The sequence below is a fragment of the Sceloporus occidentalis genome, unplaced genomic scaffold, assembly GCF_023333645.1.
Source record: "Sceloporus occidentalis isolate IW3139 unplaced genomic scaffold, rSceOcc1.0.p SCAF_45, whole genome shotgun sequence".
Lineage (NCBI taxonomy): Eukaryota > Metazoa > Chordata > Lepidosauria > Squamata > Phrynosomatidae > Sceloporus > Sceloporus occidentalis.
The window spans coordinates 3,464,244-3,489,119 of NW_028317025.1; the positions used below are offsets into that span (position 1 = coordinate 3,464,244).

General features: G+C 41.7%; 2 protein-coding genes across 2 annotated transcripts; one reads left to right on the forward strand and one right to left on the reverse strand.

The window, feature by feature from the left end:
* Positions 1 to 409: 409 nt before the first annotated feature.
* On the forward strand, positions 410 to 4,100 carry LOC149289482 (serine protease ami-like). The gene is made up of 5 exons (XM_089490538.1): positions 410 to 488; positions 2,303 to 2,459; positions 2,870 to 3,008; positions 3,423 to 3,680; positions 3,915 to 4,100. Exons 1-5 carry the CDS (start codon positions 410 to 412, stop codon positions 4,098 to 4,100), a joined length of 819 nt encoding a protein of 272 aa, XP_089346664.1.
* Positions 4,101 to 5,243: 1,143 nt separating this feature from the next.
* On the reverse strand, positions 5,244 to 8,782 carry LOC149289483 (myeloblastin-like). Its single transcript, XM_089490539.1, has 5 exons — positions 8,728 to 8,782; positions 8,257 to 8,410; positions 6,317 to 6,458; positions 5,996 to 6,229; positions 5,244 to 5,393 (listed from the first exon to the last, which is right to left on the reverse strand). Exons 1-5 carry the CDS (start codon positions 8,780 to 8,782, stop codon positions 5,244 to 5,246), a joined length of 735 nt encoding a protein of 244 aa, XP_089346665.1.
* Positions 8,783 to 24,876: the final 16,094 nt, after the last annotated feature.

Sequence of the window (24,876 nt, forward strand, 5' to 3'; positions counted from 1 at the left end):
GAAGCAAGGAAATACAAACACAATAAAAGTTTTGACGCCTGTAGAGTCTGCAGCTTATTTGTGGTTTTGTCCTATGTTCTGGGCAGCGTCATATTAATATAATCCATGCATTCTTCACTCACTTTGTTAACCTCTACCACTTTAGCCAGAAGGTTTTCATAGCTACAAACTATCCTAGATCATGAAGGGGTTAATCTATTATTTGTATGATATTTTCCTGTAATGTGGTTTGAAACTGAGCCATTGCCAATTGTTGGGAAAACCTCACTCCCCCTCTCTTAACCATCAACCACCTTATTGTTATTCTTCCTGTTTACATTGGGGATTATGTGCCTGTTGGCTTCGTTGGGGGAGCTGCTTCAGATATATATTTGAAAGAATTCTCCAAAACACTATAGAAGGCTTGAGAATGAGACAGATCAGCAAAACCATGAATGTCCTTTCTCCTTGGTCTCTCTTGTATGCGTTTTTGAGTGTGATAGCTGTTGGTGAGTGTTACATAGGAGAGTGAATTTATATAGAGATTTTTCCTATTGCTACAATGTATTCTCTGATAGCTTCTAAATCGCCTCTTCTAAATATGGTTATTTATGCTATTTGTAAAAAAATGTTTTAGTTAATGCCCCCCCCCCCCAATTTTCTACTGGATTTAATTAACAAAAAAGCATAAATTATAATTGCTATAAACAGCCTCTTCTTTCTTGGACATACCTTCTTGTTTTGATATAATTATTTCTTTATTAAATTTTTAAAACATATATCAACACAAAAAGAAAAAGAGAGAAAAATATTTAATGCCTATTTTGATGTGAAGCATCAGGGTACCTTAAACTAAATTGCAGTGCATTGCATATACGCTGACATATGGTAAATCTAAGAGATTTTTTTATTTTAAGCATATATGGAGTCCGCTGCATGATAAATTTTAATTCAAAGCAAGTAAATATGCTTTAAATTGCATTAAATTTATCTACTATGATCAACATCATTATAAAAATCCCCACTAAACAAATATTACCATCATATAATAAAAATGTTGAATTTGAGAAAAAAACAGATATTGATGTATAGTTTCCCACTGTTAAATAATGTGGATCGAACACCACATCTTCCTATCCACATTAATTTATAATAATACTTATATAACTGCAGAAAAAAGTTCTTATGATTGTTCCTTAGAAATATAGTAAACTACATATTTATCTACCATCTATCTATTTACTGTCTTTCTATTACTATCTACCATGTTGCTTTTTATTTAATCTATCATCTAATATCTGCATTTCTCAGTTCATGCTCCCCAAGATGTAAATTGATATATTGGACTGTAAAGTCTTTAGAAAATATTTAGATATTTGCTTACGATTATCAAAGTTTGCTTTAATTGCTGAAAAGGATCTCACATACACAAAACTCTCATACAAAGGGATACCGAACTACACCTTAATTGATTATCAAAATAGTGACAATCACAAGTTACTGAATTTTCATTCTTGCATCTGATGTTCTTTGCTGCCTTCTCTTGGTTGAATGATGTAATAACTCCTAAAATAAACAGGTCATGAATTTTAGACATTCTCTGTCTAATGACGACCCTGGAATATCAAGTTTATTTTGCACACAGGCATGATCCCTAGTATCCGTTATCAAATGAATACATTCAAAAGTTTGTATCACATTAATAAAAGAACAAACTCTAAAATTTAGGATAAAGCTTGGTTGTGTCTTGCGATGATATTCCATTCAGTAACCTCGTTATCTTAAGCTGATTAAAGAATTATTTTAGTTCACTGAAGCATAATTGGTTTTCTTTTTTTTTTTTAAATGTTGTTTGTTCTCCTTCCTGCATTTCTATGCATGTGTATCATTTTGTGTCTTATGTCTGATGTTGCAACTAACATGTATGTTTCTAAAGGTCCTTTTGAGAATAATCCAGACATCTTGCCCAGTTTCAGTACAGTACAGTACAGTCGCAGAACATATTATTTGCCTCCTAAATGCCTTATTAATTACAGAACTAGATATAATCTTGTTACAAGACCACAAAGGTTTGTTTTACTAAGGCCTTGACCACCCATACTCACTAGGCACTCTTATTCAAAAAAGAAATGTTCTTTTGGGCTATATATGTTGTTTTGAGAGTACAAAAATCCAACTGTTACACATAATTTAGTGTAAAATTTTACATATTCTGCAAAAATCCACCTTTACAAAACACTACAAATTTACATTTTAGCATGTGTATTCATGTATAGGTTTGTGTGGATAAATCAGACATTTGGCGTCATCTCTTGTTTTTCAGAGTGCGCCCCCCGAGGTCGTATCCTAGGAGGCAGGGATTCTTCTTCTAATGACAGGCCGTACATGGTATCTGTGCAGCTGGATGGAGCCCACCACTGTGGTGGGTTATTAATCTCTGACCAGTGGATACTCAGCGCAGCACACTGTGCTGCTCCCAGGTAAAGATACATTTTCATAAAAGACTGGATAGCATTCACAATCATAAACACAAGATACACTTGTACACTTGTATACCCCCCAGGTAGGATTAAGCAAGATCCCTAACTTGTATACCCCAGGTATGAGATGGCAAATACTCAAATTCCAAAGCATAGATTGAGGTGAGAATGTGGGCCTGGTGAAGTTATTGTGCAGTGAAAATCTTCAAGGGTTAAAGTACATGATCTTCATTTCCTAGCAGCGATAATTTCCCAGATACTCAAAATGTGTATACATACATATATATATATATATATTCATACAGGAGAAATGAATGAGTGAGGCATACACCAAGTGGTGTTTCCCTTGGAAAGTCTGCTTGTTTAGTCTACCATCCATATTAATTTATTTCCCTTCCCTTGATTTTTAGTAATAAGACACTACGTGTAATGTTGGGCTCCAACTCTCTAAAGGAATCCAGCAAATACAAACTGGAATATGATGTCAAAACCCAGATTGTCTATCCACTATACAACAGTTCGCGTAAACATGACCTATTGCTCCTGCAGGTAAGAAGGGCAGACCTATCAAATATATTAACATCCCATTCTGGGTGTTAATATATAGATTGCCCCATTCTGTTTTCCAGAAATGTTATACATCAGAAGACAATTTTTAAGCAGTACAAGTATTTTGGTGTATCATTCTCCTTTCTTTTTGTTCCCCATATACAGAAACGCTTTATATATATATATAAAAAATATCATTACATGACAAAAATGCTTGTTTATAGTAGGAATTCCATATAATATTGTGAAATTAAAGCATGCATTTGTTTCAAGCAGTAGGCAAATTGATAAACTTGAGTGTGTATATCAAATCTATTTTCCTAAGCATACCACACAGAGTAATATCCAATTTTGTCATTTTGGGACGAAAAAAAGAGTTCTGAGAGAATTACTGCCTTTTTCTTTGACTCCCAGCTCCCCCAAACGATTCCCCTGAGCAATGCAGTGAAACCCCTGCCTTATCAGATGGAGGACATTGATATTCCGGAGGGTACGCGTTGCTTAGTGGCTGGCTGGGGACAGATCAAGCTCACAGGCAAAAGACCTGACATGTTGCAGGAGTTGGAAGTCCCTGTGATAAGCAATGAGAGGTGTAACCGGCGTGATTACTATGATGATGAGATTACCGAATTTATGATGTGCGCTGGGGAAAACAAGAAAGACTCCTGCGAGGTGAGAAATAGATACCAACATAGGGGTGTAGATATTGAAGTGTATTGTTATCAAGCCCCTTGTAATACGTACTAGAATGAATGCTGTAGGCCTACAGACAAACCTGTTTTTTTATGAAATGTATTAGCTATGTGGCTTTAGAAGGGGCAAGATACAGTGGAACAGAAAAAAAATGGTAGAGGTGTCTGTGCAATCACTCAGATTAATTGTTACTAATAATTCATTGTGTACTAGGGAGACTCTGGGGGACCTCTAGTATGTAATGGAATTGCCGAAGGAATTGTGTCTGGAGGACATCGAAAGTGTGGCAACGCCAAAAAGCCAGGTATCTATACACGCATCGCTCCCTACAAAACATGGATACAAGAGGCCATCTATAATACAACTCTTCTGCATACCACAACTGCCCCACCTATGTGATCACAAGTCATATCCAATGGAGTGTAATGAATTGCAATAACAAAAAAATACTATAATAATATAATACTCAATAATACTCAGCTTGTAATAAAATAAACTGGACCTACAAGGTTTTATTTCTGAAGCAGATTTATTAGAAAGTGCATAGAAGATCAGAATAAAAATCTTTTCACTTTATGTTTTCAGTCTGTTGGTACTATGAAATGTATTATATAATAGGGTCATATTTTGTAATACTGGAGGAATTTGGGCGCTAAGCCCGTTATAGAACCATGATACCAGGATGCTTGGTCTAGGGTAACAAATGCCCGATTTTCTATGGGACTCTCCCCTGATTTATACTTCTGTCTCTGATTTCTGTGTGTTCACACTATAAAAGTGTTCATCTAAACTTCCATAAACATACTTCCCAAGCTGTTGCAGTAAGTGGTAATCATAAGCCAAATGGGGAGAGGCTCTTTAGTAGTACAGACTTAAATTACAGCTCCTATATTGCCATCTTGCGACTACTGAAGTGAGGCACCCAAATATATCACAGAGAGCAGTATCAATTGGTTTGAGGTGGCTTCAAATGGAAAGCCCTGCCTACCTAACTACACCTATGTCCCAATGTAATAAAGTGTTTGTCAAAAGTAACTTTTGGCCTAGTTGGCTGGAGAACAGACCTGAGATAAAGAATGAAACAGTAATGTTGGAAGGTATGCGAATAAAAATGTATAGGAATTTCACTTCTACAAAAAACAAAAAGTTGTAGACCACAATTTATTTTGCCTCAGCATTTCTTAACCTAATGAAAAGTGAGCATTCATGGGTACCTCACAGAGTTGGCTGCCCTGAACTCCTTCTCACCATGGAGTGTGGCTGCAATAAGGGGGCAGGGCTAGTCCCAGTTAAGTTTTCAAAGGCTGAGGTGGATGGAACTTGAGGAGTGAGTGTTATCAATAGACCAATCCACTGCCTAGAGAATAAACATAGCCATGAGGGTGCAGAACTTCACATGGGAGCTCTGTGTGATATACAGCAAGTTCCCAGATATGAAGAATGAGGATTATGAAGGGATGTGTAAATGTTTAATGAAGATTATTATGGAGGCAAGTGAAAGGGCACTGAAAGGATTTGAGCAGTTAATCACTCTCCTCTCTATCAGTTGTTAAGTGCATTGTCAATAAAGGTTCGAAACAGAGAAACCCGTGAAAAGAAATCGGGGGCCACTCCACTTCCACAACTCCGGATAATAAAGGATGAGATCCCCTGGATCACCCCATTGCACACAAGAGGGCCACCTGAATCACCCTGGGGAAAACAAAGACATTATCAATACATTGCATTTCAGTAGTTACTAAAAAAAACCTTATTGTTACCAAATGATCAGTCAGTATTTACTTTGTTACAACCTAGTCTCTTAATGTCTCTAATACACTGTAGGCCCATTGCTGAATTCCTGTAACACCCACATAGAGCTTGGTAATAGCCTATACATTTCATGCAACAAATCAATTTTCTATTTCGATACTAAATATATATTTTTTTTATCTTCTGTCCACCATCATTTTGTAACATAAAAAGTTGTTTACATAATCATAAATTGCTTCAGTGTCCCTCACCTTTGTTTATCTATAAAAAAATTCTCACCTCAGTTAATTACTTATCCAGATGGGGGTTTTTTTTAGTAAAAAATCAAGATGGAGCATTAATCCCTATGGAATTTTGCCACCATTTGGTAAGCCTCCAGTTCTCTATAATTGATAATTCTGCAACCATTTTTGTAAAGGGTTCTGACAGATGTATTGTAAAATGTGCACTTGTTTTCATAACCTTTATCCCAGCATGCTACATTGCAAGTACATTTCCTTCCTCTAAAATACTACAATCTCTCTGTTGAGGTCTTAACTCACAAAGCAAATTCCAGCCTGCCGCATGAAGACACCAGTACATATATTGTTGGGACGACACAAATCTCTGCTGGTCACCGTGACATTGAGTTCTTGCAGACGGTCAGGTATTCTACTCTGGGTGCCAAGCCGCCCCCAGCCTGCAGTTATGCACTGGGTGCCTGCAGGGACAGTCTCATTGACACGAGGTAGCCTGACTATCTGTACTTTATTGTTTATGGAGACAGGTCGGTTAAGCTGTGGAGATACAAGCAAGCATAAGAAAGAACAACAATATGCAACTCTGACAGGCCAGGCATAAAATGTAATAGTTCATTTTCTCACCTTTAGTATAAGGATGTCATTTTCTAAGGTTTGGGGATTGAAGCCGTTCTCAAAAACTTGTGCAATTCTATAGGTTTGCTTGGATGCTTCATTGCTTTGAAGCGAATGAGCCCCCAACACTACTGTCACCAAGGTTGGGTTTCTGTGAGCACATCAGTCAATAGAAAGAATGGAGAAGATTGAGCAAACAATCATAGGCAATAAAAATGGTGACATAAGATAGGTAATGCTAATACAAACACTTTATTAAAAAATACAAGCATTAATATTTGTTATATTAATTATGACAGGCACATGCAGCCCCACGGAGCAGGACTGAATTTCCACAATATCAGAAACTAAAAAAAAAAAAAAAAAGGTTTCCCTGGAGTAAGGACGGGCAAAGGGGTGCAGCAGTAGTAGAGCACTGAGCAGGCATACACTGGCAGATGATATGGGCATGCAGCCCGGTGGGGCAGGGCTGATTTTCCACCACAATATTATAGAAATTTAGAAAACAATGTACCCCCAGAGTAAAGACAGTCAAAACTCTGCACAGGAACAGGGGGAAAATGTCTGCTGCAGTCCCTACAGTAGTCACTACAGCTTCTCCAATCCACTCCACAACAGTATATTTTCTGCACTAAAAGAAACTATTAATTAACTTGCAGTATGGTAGGTGAGCAGTGAGCATTAATCTCAGCCTTTGCTAAGATAACTGTCACTGTCTGACACTTCAGCTCTCATCAGTAACTGCTGCTACTGACAAGTGAAAATGGCATCAGCACACTTATATACCCAATGGTTGTCCCTTCCCCTTGTAAATAGGCTAAGTGCCCAGAGTGAAAAAGTAAGGAAAAAACTCCCACTTGTTGTTGGACTGTATAGCTGTTTACTTAATTGTTTCCTGTTTTGCAATCTTGATGAATTGTTGTGAATAGGCTATTGCATTTTTTTCTATGCCCATGGGGGCCAGCATGGCCAGAATGGGCCCTGAATGGGTTCCCGAGTAGGGCGCGGCTTTGGCACCAGTTTGGGTAAGTTGGGGTTTAGAGGGTAGTTATTTATGTGGCTGTGACACGAGGTTTAGGGACATTTTGTAGTCACCTTACCCGGTGTTGTTTGTCCCACCCTCCCTCCCTGTTTATTGTGTTCTGTTGGGATATTTCTGCTGTCACAGCCGGGTGGGCATCTTACCAGGCATTTAGGGGGTGTGAATGCACTGGGGGAGAGCATTTGATGGGAGGTTCCTGGTAGGTGGTGTTGGGAGCCTCAGGTTTGGGCATCTTGGTATGTCTGGCCCTGTGTGGTGGTTACTAGTTTGCCTGGTTGGCTTTATGGTTTTTGTTAATTATTTATGTTTATTGATGTTATTTGTTATATTTATGTGTTCAGTTTGGTAGCCTTTGCCCGGTTAACGCAATGAGGTGTCGGGCCTAAGGCTGCGTGGCAATGCCTTGTTAATAAATAAAATAGGCTCTGGCTTTTTCAACCCAAGTGTCATGTGTCTGTCATTATTGGGTTAAGGTAAATTGGGTGGGGGGGCCTGGCCCGGAGATTGAGGGTACTTCAGTCATATTTTAAGGAAGTTAAACATTATTAATTGATATCTTTGATATTTGTGTGAAGATATTTGATTTAGAATAATTAATACAGGTACTAGAACCCCATCTTATATGTATACCACATAAGCAACAATGTGAAATAATTGTTCATAAAATATTTGTTATTGTTCCAATTTTGTTGAGTTGCAACTTTTGGGATATAACTAGAATCTAAAACTAAATAAATCCAAGGCAGTTGTACCATTTGAAAATAAAAAGCAAAATATATAGGTAGCTTTGTGAAGGTCTTTTTTAAATTGCAATTTTAGAGGTCCACATTTGCTTTACCATGGTACAAACTACACATACTACATAGTACTATCTAGCATCACACATCCGTGAAGTGGACATACTCACATTTCACTTAAGCAGTGAGCAGCAGTCATAAGAAACTGACGAGCAATCAGCGACCCCCCGCAGAAGTGCTGGCGTCTCAATTGCAAGGAAGCTATGTAAGGGTGAGAATTAGGAACAGCTTCTCTGCCACCCACAATTCCTGTTCGTAAGGAACCTGAGAAAGAAAGTGCATTCATAACTAATAGAACCACAATATCACAGGCATATTACAATGCATAGAAATCTTCAGAAATTGTGCAAACCAGTCAATGTTGGCTCAGAATTGAATGAAGTCTCTGCATGAGTACAGGTAAGTGAATTAGTATTTCAATGATTAACATCAATCTGTAATTTACAATATAGAATAGATGCCTGCCAGAACTCTGCTTGACTGATTTTGTAGTATCTGCAATACTTTATTGTGGGGTTTATTAATTTCCTCAATTATTATGAAGACATAATTTTTTAAATTTTATTTACTTAAACACTCACCCCCATATACATGGCCTGCCAAGAGTAGTGACACGATTGTCACTACCAGCTCCATTTGGCTCTTTGCACTGTATCCTAAAGCAGAGGTTCTGCAAATTTTTATATATGAACCTCAACCGTCAGTATTACTCAACTAAAAACTGACTTCCCATTGGGCTCATGTCATCAAACAGTGACACAACTTTAACTTCTCCCAAAAATGGGGTAGTTACTTTGTGAGTAAATATTATGGGTCTAAGTGCGGTAATAATTTGTCATAAATTACCATACCAACTATTACTAAGAATATTTTTAGGATATTTACAGTAACGTAAATCAAATAAAAAAGCAAGGCAAAAAGATGTAGGTAATTGATATAGACCTGGGCTGGACTGGGGATTATTAAAGAGCCCTGGCACCCCAAGGCCACCGGCTATGAAATGAAGTACATGCGCCTAAGTATATCCAGCAAGTTACAGTTTTATAGTCAGGCAGCATGAGACCCACGTGTCATGGAAGCATCTGTGCCCTGGGCTTCTGGAGGGGCCTGGGGGTCAGCCTCTTCCCTACAGACTATGGACACTGACCTTGGAAAGGCTTCTGTTTTTGGGGGTCCATTGGAACTACTTCTTCCCCCCTGGTACAAAGATTGTGGCGCTCAGACAGATGTAGGGCATCTGCATTTTGGGAGAGAGTTTTATGTGTGGTGTGTTCCTCTCCATCGGGTGAGGACTTACAGGACAGAGACCCCCATGGCCAGTATTTCCACCAAGATCTGATATCCAGCAGGTTTCAGCCAGAAGTCAGGAAACCCCCCGTGTTTACTATCTTTCCCACAGACTACAATAGCAACCCTCTACTGGGCTGAGGTGGGGCGAGTGCAAATACTGAGACATGTGCAAAGGAGAGCCTGATGGAGAACTATGTGTGGTTTGCTGTGTATGTTAATTACCCCCTTGTACTGTTTAAATGCTGGTGTGTTTTCAATAAAACTCATACCTGTTTTCACCTCAACATTGGTGCTGTCTGATTCTAGGGGTGGGCTGCCACTTTCTGTGCGTGTGGTCCGGGGATTCGGATGGGTGTTTGCGCCTGTTGCGCACATTGCAGGGGGTGGCGGCTTCTTTTGGCATTCCGTTGGCCCCGGATAAGACGGAGGGGCCTACTACCTATTTTAGCTTTCTAGGGCTGGAGATTGATTCAGTCCACGGGGTGTGCCAGCTGCCGGCTGATAAGTTGGCCGGCGGATGTGGGGGCTGTGCGCTGTGCGGTCTTCTAAAAAGGTTACTTTACGAGTGCTGCAGTCGTTGTTTGGGCGCTTCGGGTGATTCGGGTAGGTAGGTTGTTTTCACGTTTGCTGTCTAGGGCCAGTGGCGTCTCAGCTTTCATATTTAGGGGGGGTACATGGGGGGCCAGGGACCAAAGTAGGGGGGCCGATTATAAAATGGTACATATACACTATATATATATATCTATATATATATATATATATATATATATAGCTATATATATATATATATATACACACACACACGTTAGACGTGCATTTTTAACTACATAATATGTACTTAGTTATTTTTAATAATCTTTAATATTAGCCCGTGCTGACAATATATATAACACACGTAACGCCGATATATAAAAATATTAGACCCTGCTGCCGATATATAGAAATATTACACCCTGCTTCCGATATATATTAATATTAACCCCTGTTGCGGATATATATTGATATTAGCCCCTGCTGCAGATAAATACTAATATTATACCCTGCTGCCGATATACATACAAATTATATCCTGCTTCCGATATATACTAATATTTGACCCTGCTGCCAATATATATTAATATTATCCCTTACTGCCAATATATATTATTAGTCCCTGCAGCCAATATATTCAAATATTAGCCCCTGCAGCCAATATATATTAATATTAGCCCCTGCTGCCGATATATATATATATATATATATAATAAATATAAGCCCCTACTGCCAATATGAATATAAATACTAGACCCTGCTGCCAATAAATATTATTAGCCCCTGCTGCCAATATATGTTAATATTAGCTCCTGCTGCCAATATATATATATATATATATATCTCTATATATATTAGCCCCTGCTGCCGATATATATTAATATTATCACCTGCTGCTCATATATATTAATATTAGACCCTGCTGCCAATATATAAAATATTAGCCCCTGCTGCCAAAACATATATACATATTTGCCCCTGCTGCCTATATATATATATTAGACCCTGTTGCCAATATTTTTATAGTGAAAAAATTGGACCCTACCCAAGCATTTCCTTGGGCCCCGCTCAACGCTCTCTTGCATGCAATCACTCCCTCCGCTACCACACCAAAAAGAAAATATTTGCCACACTGACTGCAGATCAGGGGAAGACTGTGAGAGTCAGTCTTGCACCGAGAGGTCCTCTCCCCTGTAATCATCCCCAGAGTCCCTTTGTCCCCTCATTCACTAAACCATACCGCTCTTTTACTTATACCCTGTAGTTCAGGTATAGATCAAATAAACAACACATGGAAACAGCACATGCAACTGAATACGAAAAAAAAAAACTTGTATTTGCAGGTATACATAAATAATGTATGGAAACAGGAACGGACTGGGACAAAAAATAGGCCCGGGCATTTAAGCCCGAGCAGCCCATATTTATTTTTTTATTTATTGTTAAAGCCCACCCTTCATGTACCATCTTTGCATTTACTCATTCACACAAATCATTAACACATTCATTAATGCAGTCTCACAAATCATTTAAGCAATTCATCCACACATGAATTCATTAATTGTCATACGCATTCACACAATTCATCCACACATTTATTCATTCATTCATTCTCATACGCATTCACACTACCCCCTCTCCCCATCTTATCTGCCCCTTCTCACTATGTTCCCCCTTTTCACTATGTACCCCTTTTCACTATGTACCCCCTCTCACTATCTATCCCCTCTCCCCATTTCTCACTATCTAACCCCCCTCTGCCCCTTCTCACTGCACCCCCCTCCCTCACCCTACTTACCTTGTTGCTGGAGCAAGCAGCAACTCCGGCCGGGCCTGCGGCAGGACCGGACTGACTGGGCCTATGCGGCCTCTACGGCCGCATTAGCGCAGGGCATAAGGGGCACCTGCCCCTTAAGCCCGCCGCAACTGCAACTGGGTCCGCCACTCTAAGGGGTCGGGAAGCCCCCACCAGGGCCGGCCTTAGGGGTCTGCGGCCGCACAGGGCTTACATTAAAACATCTGGGGTTTTTTTTTAACTTTACTTAACATCCTCCATGTTAAATAAAGTTAACAAAAACTTTATTTAACATGGAGGATGTTAAATAAAGTAAAAAAAAAAAAACCCAGATGTTTTAATTTAAACCCTGTGCGGCCGCACACCCGTAAGGGCACATGGAAACAGCACTCCAGGTATTGATCAACTGAATAAGACATACAAATCCTATATTTGCAGGCAAACATAAATAATGTATGGAAACATAGCCGATACAGATCAACAGAATAATACAAAACCCAGCTTTGCAGGTATATATCAATTGGAAATTACATATAAACTCTGGATTAAAAGGTATAAACCCCCCTAAATTACAGGCATAGATCACTGGTCGCACACCACAAAGCCAACCTGACCAGCACCTAAATTACACATACATAGGACATGCCATCTTTGTCGCCAAACAGCCCAGCATGAGTCAACATTGTCCCCAAACAGCTGAACGTACGCCATGTTTGTCCCATAAACACACTACCTGTGCCATCTTTGTCCCCAGTGCTTAAACACCCTGCTTATACCATCTTTGCTTTTTTGACAAATCAATAACACACCTATGATTCACACAAACACTTTTACAGTCACTCAATAATTCACCTTCATTCAATCATTTATTCTTTCACACAAATTATTTACACATATTCATTAATGCATCCACACATTAATCCACTCATTCTCTCTCTCATTCTGACTCTTTATTTCAATATTCTTGCCACCCTCCCTCCCAACCGAATGGTTGCTGAAAACGTATTCATCAGCAACCGCTTGGCGCCTCTCTCTCCTCCGCGTCCAGGGGAGGGCTGGCAGCCTAAGGCCTGGGGGGCAAGTCAAGTCAACTGGCCCATTGCGCCATCAAAGCGGCTGTGAGCGACATTGAAAGCGGCCGCCATGCGGCAGTCACTCCACCAGCGCCTAATGAAATTAAAGCGGCCGGCGTGCACGCACCGTGCCGCCCATCGGCCGTGCCTCAGCTCTTCATCCCACCAGTGGCGTCGGCAGGGGGGGGCCAGAGGGGGCCATGGCCCCCCCTACATCATGCTGTGCCCCCCGGTGTGCCCCCCCAATCGAAACGCCGTCTTTTTTTTTTTTTTTTAATAGACCCGGAGGAGAGAGTGAGAGGCGCCGAGCGGTTGCTGAGGAATAAGTTCTCAGCAACCGTTCGGCGCCTCTCACTCTTCTCCGCGACCGCGAGGCCTCTGCCTTGTTCGCAGTGCCGGCATTTCAAGCCGAGCGCCGGTATATGTCGTCATATCCGGCGCCCAGCAGTGAAGCCGGCAGAACCAGGGATACAGAGACCTCGCGATCTCACCGCTGGACAAGCCCAAGGTAAGTGAACTTCAAAGCGGGGGGTTAGAAAGTTAGGAGGGGGTTAGAGAGTCAGAAGAGGTAGATAGGAAGTGAGAAGGGGTAGATAGGGATAGATTGGGAGGGAGAGGGGGTAGATAGGATAGATTGTGAGGGAGATGGGGGTAGATGGGATAGATTGGGAGGTAGAGGGGGGTAGATGGGATAGATTGGGAGGGAGAGGGGGTAGATGGGATAGATAGGGAGGGAGATGGGGGTAGATGGGATAGATGGGGAGGGAGATGGGGGTAGATGGGATAGATTGGGAGGGAGAGGGAGTAGATGGGATATATTGGGAGGGAGAGGGAGTAGATGGGTTAGATAGGAAGGGAGAGGGGGTAGATAGGGAGGGAGAGGGGGTAGATTGGGAGGGAGAGGGGTAGATGGGATACATTGGGAGGGAGAGGGGGGTACATAGGATAGATTGGGAGGGAGAGGGAGTACATAGGATAGATTGGGAGGCAGATGTGGTAGATAGGGAGGCAGATGTGGTAGATAGGGAGGGAGAGGGGGTAGATAGGATAGATTCGGAGGGAGAGGGGGTAGATAGGATAGATTCAGAGGGAGAGGTTTTTATGGGACAAAAATGGCGTACATTCAGCTGTTTGGGGACAAAGTTGACACAATGTGTAATTTGGGTGCTGGTCAGGTTCTATGTGGGCAATATGGACGCCAGGGTTGGCTTTGGGGTGTGTGACCAGTGATCTATGCCTGTAATTTAGGGGGTTTTATCTATACCTTTAATGCAGAGTTTATATGTAATTTCCAATTGATTTATATCTGCAAAGCTGGGTTTTGTGTCATTCTGTTCATCTGTATCGGCTATATTTCCATACATTATTAATGTTTACCTGCAAATATAGGATTTGCATGTCTTATTCAGTTGATCAATACCTGGAGTGCTGTTTCCATGTGTTGATTATTTGATCTAAACCTTCAGTGCTGAGTGTACATGTGATTTCCAGTTGATATATACCTGCAATGCTGGGTTTGTGTGTTCTGTTGGTTTATACCTGCAATGCTATGTTTCCATACATTATTTATGTATACCTGCAAATACAAGTTTTTTTTTAATCTCATTCAGTTGCATGTGCTGTTTCCATGTGTTGTTTATTTGATCTATACCTGAACTACAGGGTGTAAGTAAAAAAGCGCTATGGTTTAGTGAATGAGGGGACAAAGGGACTCTGGGGATGATTACAAGGGAGAGGACCTCTCAATGTAACGGTGCAGGACTGACTCTTGCGGTCTTCCCCTGATCTGCAGTCAGTGTGGGAAATATAATAAGGAGTTATTGCATGCAAGGAAGAGTTGAGCGGGGCCCAAGGAAATGCTTGGGTAGGGTCCAATTTTTTCACTATAAAATATATTGGCAGCAGGGTCTAATATTTATATATATATTTGCAGCAGGGGCAAATATTTATATATGTTTTGGCAGCAGGGGCTAATATTTATTTATATACTGGCAACAGGGTCTAATATTAATATATATTGGCTGCAGGGGATAATATTAATATATATAGGAAGCAGGGACTAATACTATATATATCGGCAGCAGGGTTCAATATTAATATATATCAGCAGCAGGGGCTAATATTAACATATATTGGCAGCAGGGGCTAATATTAATATTTATTGGCAGCAGGGTCTAGTATTTATATTCATATTGGCAGCAGGGTCTAGTATTTATATATATATATCGGCAGCAGGGGCTAATATTAATATATATTGGCTGCAGGGGCTAATTTTATATATATTGGCTGCAGGGACTAATAATATATATTGTCAGTAGGGGCTAATATTAATATATACTGGTAGCAGGGTCAAATATTAATATATATCGGCAGCAGGGTATAATTTTTATGTATATCGGCAGCAGGGTATAATATAAGTATATATCCGCAGCAGGGGCTAATATCAATATATATCCGCAGCAGGGGTTAATATTAATATACCGTATTTGCTCGATTATAAGACGACCCTGATTATAAGACGACCCCCCAAAATCTGAATATTAACTTAGGAAAAAAAGAAAAAGCCTGAATATAAGACGACCCTAAAGGAAAAAAGTTTTACCAGTAAATGTTAATTCATGTAAACTATTTTTTTTAATAAAAGCTATGATTGAGAAAAATATTTTTTTTGTTTTTATTTCTTGTATTTTCCAACCTGTCCCCCAGTTACGCACATCTGCCCCCAGGCTTGCCACTCCAATATGGCACTGTGGCCCATGATATGCCTTTTAACCCTCTATATGCCACTGTGCCCCATGGTATGCCTTTTGACCCCCTATGTGCCACTCTGCCTCCAGAAATGCCTTATACCCCTATATCCCATTCTGGCATTTAGGGGGTTAAAATGCATATTATGGGGCAGAGTGGCATATAGGGAGGTATAAGGCATTTCAGGAGGCAGAGTGGCATTAAGGGAGTTAAAAGGCATTGTATAGAGCACTCTGCCTCCAGAAATGCCTTATACCCCTATATGCCACTCTGGCATTTAGGGGGTTAAAATGCATATTATGGGGCAGAGTGGCATATAGGTGTATAAGGCATTTCAGGAGGCAGAGTGCTCTATTAAATGCCCCCTTAACGCCACTCCAGAAATGCCCTATGCCCCCATTTAACACACACACACACACACCCTATACCCCCATTTAACTAACACACACACACACACTCTCCCCTCCCCTCCCCTCCCCTCTCAGCCCTCTCTTACCGGTGCTTCCAGCCGGGGCAGCGGGTTGACGTCGCCTTCTGCTGCAGCCGGAAGGAGGTGGAGTTGGCAGCGGGGGTTTGTATCCGTCCGTCGCGTATACTTTCCCCGGCTGTGCGGGGAACTCTGATCTCTGACAGTCGGGGAAGGTTTGCGCGACGGACGCAGACAACCCCCGCTGCTAGCCACACCTCCTTCCGGCTGCAGCGGACGTTGTCTACGCGGATCGCGTAGACGTCAACCCGCTGCCCCGGCAATACAGCAGGAAGCACCGGTAAGTGTGTGTAGGATGGGGGGGGGTGAGACAGGAGGATCCAGGTCCCCTGCAGCGGTGCGGGGGATCTGGATCTTAGTCTCCTAATCAGACTCTATTTGAGGTCTGATTAGAAGACGACCCCGATTAGAAGACGAGGGGTATTTTTCAGAGCATTTGCTCTGAAAAAAACCTCGTCTTATAATCGAGCAAATACGGTATATCGGAAGCAGGGTGTAATATTTCTATATATCGGCAGCAGGGTGTAATATTTATATATATTGTCAGCAGGGGCTAATATTAAAGAATGAGAAATAACTGCCAGTTTAGCTGTTATTTTGAAATCATTTTTCAATCACGGTCTTTACTTCAAAGAGATAAGTGCATATTATGTAGTTAAAAATGCACGTCTAACGTGTGTGTGTGTATATATATATATATATATATATATATATATATATATATATATATACATAGTGTATATGTACCGTTTTTTTATTTGCCCCCCTACTTTGGTCCCTGGCCCCCCATGTGCCCCCCCTAAATATGAAAGCTGGAGACGCCACTGCATCCCACCCCTTTTAAGACGTGGGACGAAGAGCTGAGGCATGGCCATTGGGTCTGACTGCCGCACGATGCAGGGGCGCACCTGTGGCAGATCCTGTATGTGGCACCCCCACACACATACACACTTTAAAACTGCATAGTTTCTATGGTTAGGCAAACATTGACAGGGGTACAGCATAATTGATATCATTATATACTTAGGGATTATGCGGTACCACCGTCTATGTGTGCCTATACATTGAGCCAGACACTGACAATACTGCAGTACAACCCATATCACTATATACTAAGCCAAACATTGATGTGGTGTAGGCTTACGACTTTAGTGACTGGCATAGTATAGTAGGGATGCACCGAAAATTCTGGACTGAAACTGAAAATTCAGCATTCACTTGGTCAAAACCGAAAACCCCCCCAAAAAAACAACTTTAAAATACTTTATTAAAAGTAACACCAAAATTAGACAAAAAATCAATAACAATATTAATATATATATATATATATATATATATTTACATATACATATAACAACAATCACAATCCTATCATACTCAGGTTCTAGCATGTGCTGGCTGACTTAGCATGATAGGAGTGTGATTGTTGTTTGCAATTATATATATATATATATATATATATATTTATTAATACTGTTATTGAATTATTCTGTCCAATAAAAGTGGACCAAAAAAATAATTGATGACAGCAATCACACTCCTATCATGCCTAGGCAGCCACTACATGCTGGAATCTGGGCATGAAAGGAATGTGATTACAGCCTCCCTATGCCATGCTATCCCCCACACTTACACATCCATGCTATCTGAAACCCTCATTCACAAACATTCAGCATAACACCCATCACTCTCACACACTCACTAATCCACTCACCCTGAATCTTGTCCTACCTTGTCCAGGGAAAGAAATAGTTCCAATGGACCCCTTGTGCCCACCATACAAATAGCAGAACCCCTTCCAAGGCCAGGGCCCATAGTCTGTAGGGAGGTGGCTAGCTCTCAGGCCCCTCCAGTAGCCCTGGGTATGGAGGCTTCCGTGACACATGCACATTTCTTACGTGATCCTGCAGTAAACGTCTAGCTGCTTGCACAATGTGTGAGCAGGTATTAAAATAGGTGTTGGCAAGTTAAGAGCCTGAAAGAGGTCGTATGTATGCAGGTATGTTAGAGTGTGTGTTAGCATAAGTGTGTATGTGCATTAGAAGAAGTGTGTAGTGGTATTAGTATGTGTGCTCGTACTGTATGTGTGTAAGTGTGAGAGTAATTGTGTATGTGTAAGCATGTGTTAGCATGAGTGTGTGCTAACATGAGCGTGTATGTGTAAGTTAGCATTGGTGTATAAGTGCGTGTTAGAGAGAATGTGTGTGTAAATATATATGTCAGGGTAGCTGGATTCAGTAATGTACTCTGTTGGAACCAATGTGTCACATCTGTTGCTGAAAGTGTATTGTATTTTTTATAAAGCCCCCTGTCAGCCTCAATGAATACAAATCCCAATGAACCTGGTAGGTATTACATAGTTCACTAATAATGCATGAGTGATCATCAGGCAAAGCCCACACAAGAAGAGGGAATTATATGTAGCCTTTTGGCTAATATAAAATGTAGTGCCTATGAGAGAGGGAAAACTTGATCCTCTAGCCCAATGTGCTTCAGAGCCCTCAAAGAAGGTCTGATCTGGGCTTTCACGTGACTGTTTGGGGAGAGGTACACCATCCATTTGACATAAATTTGGTTTGGTCTTATGCAATATGGAACCCTTTATCAGCAATTACTTTTACCACTTCTTCTCAAAGCGTTGCTTTACACACATACTTATGAATAACACATTCATATGTAATAGTGACCAACATTCGGGTGATTATTAAAATAGGAAATCAGCATATGAAACATACATTCTGTGCTATTGCATCTCAATGTTTGTGGTTAATTTTAAAACAGTAATATACTGTTGCAGTTGCTTCTGTTAGGTAACAGCTATGGTTACTGTTATTTCGCAGTATACCATTAAGTATGTGATACAACACAATACTACTTGGTCTGAATTGTCTTTCACAACTGCTGAGAGACCTTAGTAGAAAGAATATTTCTACAGATATTTTTTTATAAATTGTATATTTAGTTAGTATGCATGGAAATATGTTTCAGGGAGATTGTGATGCTGGCTTCTGCTGACAGGAGTCCAGGCTGTCAGTAGTGTTGCTAAAAAAGTAGTTCACCAGGGTATTCCAGGGTATTTCACCAGGACCATTATGACACTTTTCAGGCATGCATTTTATCACCAATTGTTACCTTTTTGTGTTCATTTGGTATTTTTTTGCATATATTGCAATACTTTTAATAAAAGTACCGTATTTGATTGATTATAAGACCACCCTGATTATAAGACGACCCCCAAAATTTAAATATTAATTTAGAAAAAAAGAATATAGACTATCCTATAAGAACAAAAGTTTTATTAGTAAATATGAATTCACATGTAAACTATTTCTTCATATTTAATAAAAACTATGATTGATCTGCCCCCAGATATGCCTTATACCCCCTATATGCCATTCTGCCTCCCTGATATGCCTTATACCCCCTCAGTAGCGTACCTAGCGGGGGCGGGGGGGGGCGGTGCGCAATGTCCGCCGCTGGAGGAGCAGGCTCGCAAGGGAGCGGTATCGGAGGTCTTTAGGAGACCTCCGGCTCCCTTGAGTGATTTTAAGCCGGGTTCAACCCTTGAACCCGGCTTAAAACCACTCAAGGGAGCCGGAGGTCTCCTAAAGACCTCCGATATCACTCCCTTGCGATCCGCGCGGCAACAGCTGCTGTGCTCCGGGATTTGTTGTCAGATCCCGGCGCACAACACTGAAGCCGCGCCCACTGCCGTCCGTGCCCTCTGACCCGGAAGAAGACAGAAGAACTGAAGAAGAGGAGGAAAAGAAGCTGTAAGGAGAAAAGAGGAAAGGTAGGAAAGCATTCAGTGAGTGAGAGTTGATTGGTATATGTGTGGATTGGTATGTGTGGATTAGTATATGTGTGGATTGGTATATGTGTGGATTGGTATATGTGTGGATTGGTGTATGTGTGGATTGGTATATGTCTGGATTGGTATATGTGTGGATTGGTATGTGTGGATTGGTATGTGTGGATTGGTATGTGTGGATTAGTATATGTGTGGATTAGTATATGTGTGGATTGGTATATGTGTGGATTGGTGTATGTGTGGATTGGTATGTCTGGATTGGTATGTGTCTGGATTGGTATGTGTGTGGATTGGTATGCGTGTGGATTGGTATGCGTGTGGGTTGGTATGCGTGTGGGTTGGTATGCGTGTGGGTTGGTATGCGTGTGGGTTGGTATATGTGTGGATTGGTATGTGTGGATTAGTATGTGTGGATGGGTATATATGTGGATTGGTATATGTGCGGATTGGTAAATGTGTGAGAGTGATGGGTGTTATGCTGTACCATTTCCAATGTATTTTTCATTATATAATTATGCTCTAGTACATCATAACTCCCATCACTCTATACTGTTCCATACAGTGGCAGAGCTGGGAGACAGAGGCCTTGCACCCCCACCGCAGGACTCCTGAAAGGTAAGTGAACTTCAAAGTGGGAGAGGGTAGATAGTTAGGAGGGGGTAGATAGGGAGAAGGGAGTGAGACGGGGGGATAGGGGGTAGATAGGGAGAAGGGAGTGAGAAGGGGTAGGTAGGACAAAAGGGAGTGAGAAGGGGTAGATAGGGCAATCATACTCCTATCATGCCAAGTCTGCGAGTACATCCTGGAATCTGGGTATGCCTGGGCATGATAGAAATGTGATTGCTGTTAACAATCATATATATATATATATATATATATATATATATTAATATTGTTATTTAATTGTTTTGTCCTATTTTGGTGTGTTACTTACTTGAAATAAAAGTGTTAGATTTTTTTTTATGGTGTGTTGGTGTTACGGTCAGGTAGACGAGGGATCCAACAATGCAGGTAAGCACAGCTAAAGAAAGTCCAGAACACAGTCCGAGGTCGAGGGCAACAGCAGGCAGCAAGGTCAAAAACAATCCGAGGTCAGGGCAGGTAGATCAGGTGCAAAACGGTAAACAGGTCCGGGTTCGTAGGCAGGCAGAGAAGAATCGTGGTCGTTTAAACAGGCAAGAGGTCGGTACACAAGGCAGAGATCAAAATAGAATGAGAACTATAGCACACCCAACGCTAGAGAACGTTTAGAACGGGCAAAGACAAGGCAAACGAATGGGGTTTAAATAGAAAAGGAAACACTCACGTCATCAGCCGCGCCGTAGAGCGTGTCGCGCCCTAAATTGATTTTAGGTGCGTTATCTGGAACCACCACCAGATGGCGCACTTCTGCCGTGTTCCCGGCGTGTGCGCGCGGCGACGCGTCTGGAGCGTGAGCGGGTGCGCGCGCCCGACGAAGAAGGACCGCAAGCCCCCCGAGAGACCGCGGCAGCACCGGAGGCGGAGCCGCCGACGTCGGGGGACCCAGCGTGAGCGGCCAAGGTACGTGCAGCGGCGGCGCATGTAACCCATCGGCAACCCGCATGCGGGACGGAGGTGGGGTTGCCGATGCCCGGCGAGCCGGCGTTAGCAGCCGGAGAGGGAGCCGCGGCTGCGCGCGTAACAGTTGGGGGCCATATTCGGTTTCGGCCAGGTAAATGCTGCATTTTCGGTTTCAGTCCAGAATTCGTTTCGGTGCATCCCTACTACTAATGAAGTGGTAGGCCTACACCACATCAATGTTTGGCTTAGTATATAGTGATAGGAGTTATGCTGCACTATTGTCAATGTCTGGCTCAATGTATAGTGATAGGGATTACGCTGTACCACTGTCTGCCTCAGTATATAGTGGTAGGTGTTATGCTGTACAACCGTCAATGTCTGCCTCAGTATATAGTGATAGGTGTTATGCTGTACCACCGTCAATTTCTGCCTCAGTATATAGTGATAAGTGTTATGCTGTACCACCGTCAATGTCTGCCTCAGTATATAATGATAACAGTAAGTGTTATGATGTACCACCTTCAGTGTCTGCGCCGGTATATAACGGTAGAAGCTATGCAGTTTTAAAGTGTGTGTGGGGGGGTGCCACATACAGGATCCGCCCCAGGTGCCAAATACTCTAGGTATGCCCCTGTACCCCCTATATGCCACTCTGCCTCCCTGATATGCCTTATGCCCCCTAAATACCGCTCTGCCCCCCCAGATATGCCTTACACCCTCTATATGCCACTCTGCCTCCCTGATATGCCTTATACCCCCTATGTGCCACTATGCCCCCCCAGATATGCCTTATTCCCCAACTTACTGATTCATCCCTAGACTTGTCCCCCGTTCTCCAGACTCCCTGGTGTCAAGTGGGGGCAGTCAGTGGACGTCTGCTCGCAGACAACCTCCGCTGCTACCCGACACTTCCGCCGAGGCTTCTATGACTGAGCACCGGAAGGTCATATCACGCAGGTGCTCCTTCCAGCGGCTGAAATGTTGGGTAGCAGCGGTGGTTGTCTCCGCGCATCGCCCAGATGTTCACCAGCTGCCAGAGAGGAGGATTTTAGGGCATGGCTATAGTTGTAGATCTGCGTCATGATGAAATTAAGTTCTCGCACGAGACTTGATGCAGAAGTAATTTGTAATAACGGGATACCGGAAAAAAATGGATATTTAAAGATTGCAGCCCTTAGACATGTCTGGTAGAAGAGCTGTTTATTGCTGGTTTTACTACTTAATGTAAGGATATCTATTAATTATATATACTGGTTACTGACACCATTATTTACAAAGATTGCTACACTATATTGTTCTTCTCCCTCATTTTGTCTTTTGGGGTCTTTACATATTGCAGAAGCTAAGTATGCAGAGACCTTGTATAAGTTCCGATTTATCAGCGGTATCACTAAAGTGCACATATCACTTTTTTATTTTAACTTTGCATATATGTAAATGTTGTGTTGAATTTCATGCACATCATGCACTGATCAGCCACAACATTATGAAGACCTGCCCAATATTGTATAGGTCCCCCTTTTGATGCCAAAACAGCCCTGACCCATTGAGGCATGGACTCCACTAGACTTCTGAAGGTGTGCAGCAGATCCTTTATGTCCTGTAAGTTGCGGAGGTGGGGCCTCCATGGATGCATCCTGGTGCCATGTGTGCAACAAACTGCGATGCACTGTGTATTCTGACAGCTTTCTATCAGAACCAGCATTAACTTTTTCAGCAATTTGAACTACAGTCTCTCGTTTGATGGATTTGGCCACACGGGCCAGCCTTCGCACCCCAGGTTCATCATGACCCTGTTGCCTGTTCACTGCTTTTCCTTCCATGGACCACTTTCGATAGGTACTGACCACTGCAGACTGGGAATACCGCACAAGAGCTGCAGTTTTGAAGATGCTTAGAACCAGTTGGCTAGCCATTACAATTTGGCCCTTGTCAAACTTTGAGCAAATCAACTTTGAGGACAAACTGTTCATTTGCTCCCTAATATATCTCACCCACTGGCATGTGCCATGTGTCATGGTTTCACAGCCACTTCAGATTTCTCTAATGTTGTGAGCTCTCTGCCTTTTCCACTGTGTGTTGTGGATGGTTCTTTGAAAGCTTCACCTTGCTCTGGCCTAAATAAGTGTGAGAAAAGGGTGATGAAAACCAGTGTGAGATAAGGTATATAGAGAAAAAAGAAAAATGTTCCAAATACTTTCCTAAGGCTAGGTTTCCACTTGGGTTTTTGTCCTGCGTTTTTTTTCTTGATGAAAAACGCCAAGAAAACTGCCACTGCATTTTCCTGCGTTTTGGCGTTTTTTTCTGGAGTTTTTTCTGGCGTTTTAGCCTTTCTGTGGAAATTGCTTTTTTTGACCTTAGGCAGTTTTTCCAGCCTTTACAAGTTAGAAGTTTCACCCAGCTAAAAGGGATTAGGATAAATGGCAAGTATCTGCCCCCGATGTCATTTACTTGGTAGACCCCTTTGTCTCTTTTCTGTGGTTTGTAAGGCATGCTTTATTCGGAATGTCTGCTCCTCTAGGAAGATTGGCCCCAAATGATGGTGCAAATTGTTTGCTGTTGCTTTTGGCACGCAGGATCCAGTTGATGCGTCGGGTATGTTTGTTTGTAATGGCATGTTTGTTCCAAATGGTGTAAAATTCAATATGAACCAGTCCAGGACTTTGTTTTGTGTGAAACTGTTTGTTTCCAGCCTATTTCTCGTAGGACACACAGATACTGGGTCCATCCTCTGCATTGTAACTGTGGAAAAAACGCCATAAAAAACGCCAAGGCAATAAACCCACATGGCTTTTTCGTGGCGTTTTTTCTCTCCCATAGACTTCTATTGGAGAAAAACGCCAAGATTTCCTTGAAAAAACGCCAGAGTGTCAACATGCTGCGATTTTGAAAAACTGCCACAGAGCCCAAAAAAGCAGAAAAACGCCAAAGAGGACAGAAAAAACGCCAGACAGAAAAACGCCAAGTGGATATGGCATTTTGCGATTTCCTATTGAAAAACAGCTAACATCTGGCTGCTGCGTTTTTCCACTAAAAAAACGCCAGGTGGCGCTATTGGCGTTTTTATGGGCGTTTTTAGCATTAAAAAACCAAGTGAAAACCTAGCCTTAATGTTACTAAACCGGATACCCAGCTGCAACCCGTAAAACACTCTCCGGGTGTTTTGAAATTCCAACAAAGACCACTAGGGGGGCGCTCGTGTATACCGGTTGGACAAATTAAAATAAAAAATAATGATGATGGTGTAGTATTATGCATAGATGATGACACTATGTGTCTATTTATGCACTCACAATGTGTACGTCTTATTCAGATTGGATTTTTCATTTGCTTTTTAACATCCCTTGGTGGATTATTGTTATTTAGTTTTTATTTTGGCTTATAGCCTCGAATAAATAGTGTTCACTTTTACCCCACTATATTGTGGATTCAGCTTAATTTACACTGGGAAGT

Excerpts from the sequence above, each read along its gene's own strand:
- LOC149289482 (XM_089490538.1), top strand. The coding sequence starts at position 410 with ATGAGACAGATCAGCAAAACCATGAATGTCCTTTCTCCTTGGTCTCTC. Across the intron at positions 489-2,302 it reads TTTGAGTGTGATAGCTGTTG|AGTGCGCCCCCCGAGGTCGT; the intron begins GTGAGTGTTACA and ends CTTGTTTTTCAG. Across the intron at positions 2,460-2,869 it reads GCACACTGTGCTGCTCCCAG|TAATAAGACACTACGTGTAA; the intron begins GTAAAGATACAT and ends CTTGATTTTTAG.
- LOC149289483 (XM_089490539.1), bottom strand. The coding sequence starts at position 8,782 with ATGGAGCTGGTAGTGACAATCGTGTCACTACTCTTGGCAGGCCATGTA. Across the intron at positions 8,411-8,727 it reads GGCAGGCCATGTATATGGGG|GTTCCTTACGAACAGGAATT; the intron begins GTGAGTGTTTAA and ends TTTCTTTCTCAG. Across the intron at positions 6,230-6,316 it reads ATGACATCCTTATACTAAAG|CTTAACCGACCTGTCTCCAT; the intron begins GTGAGAAAATGA and ends GTATCTCCACAG.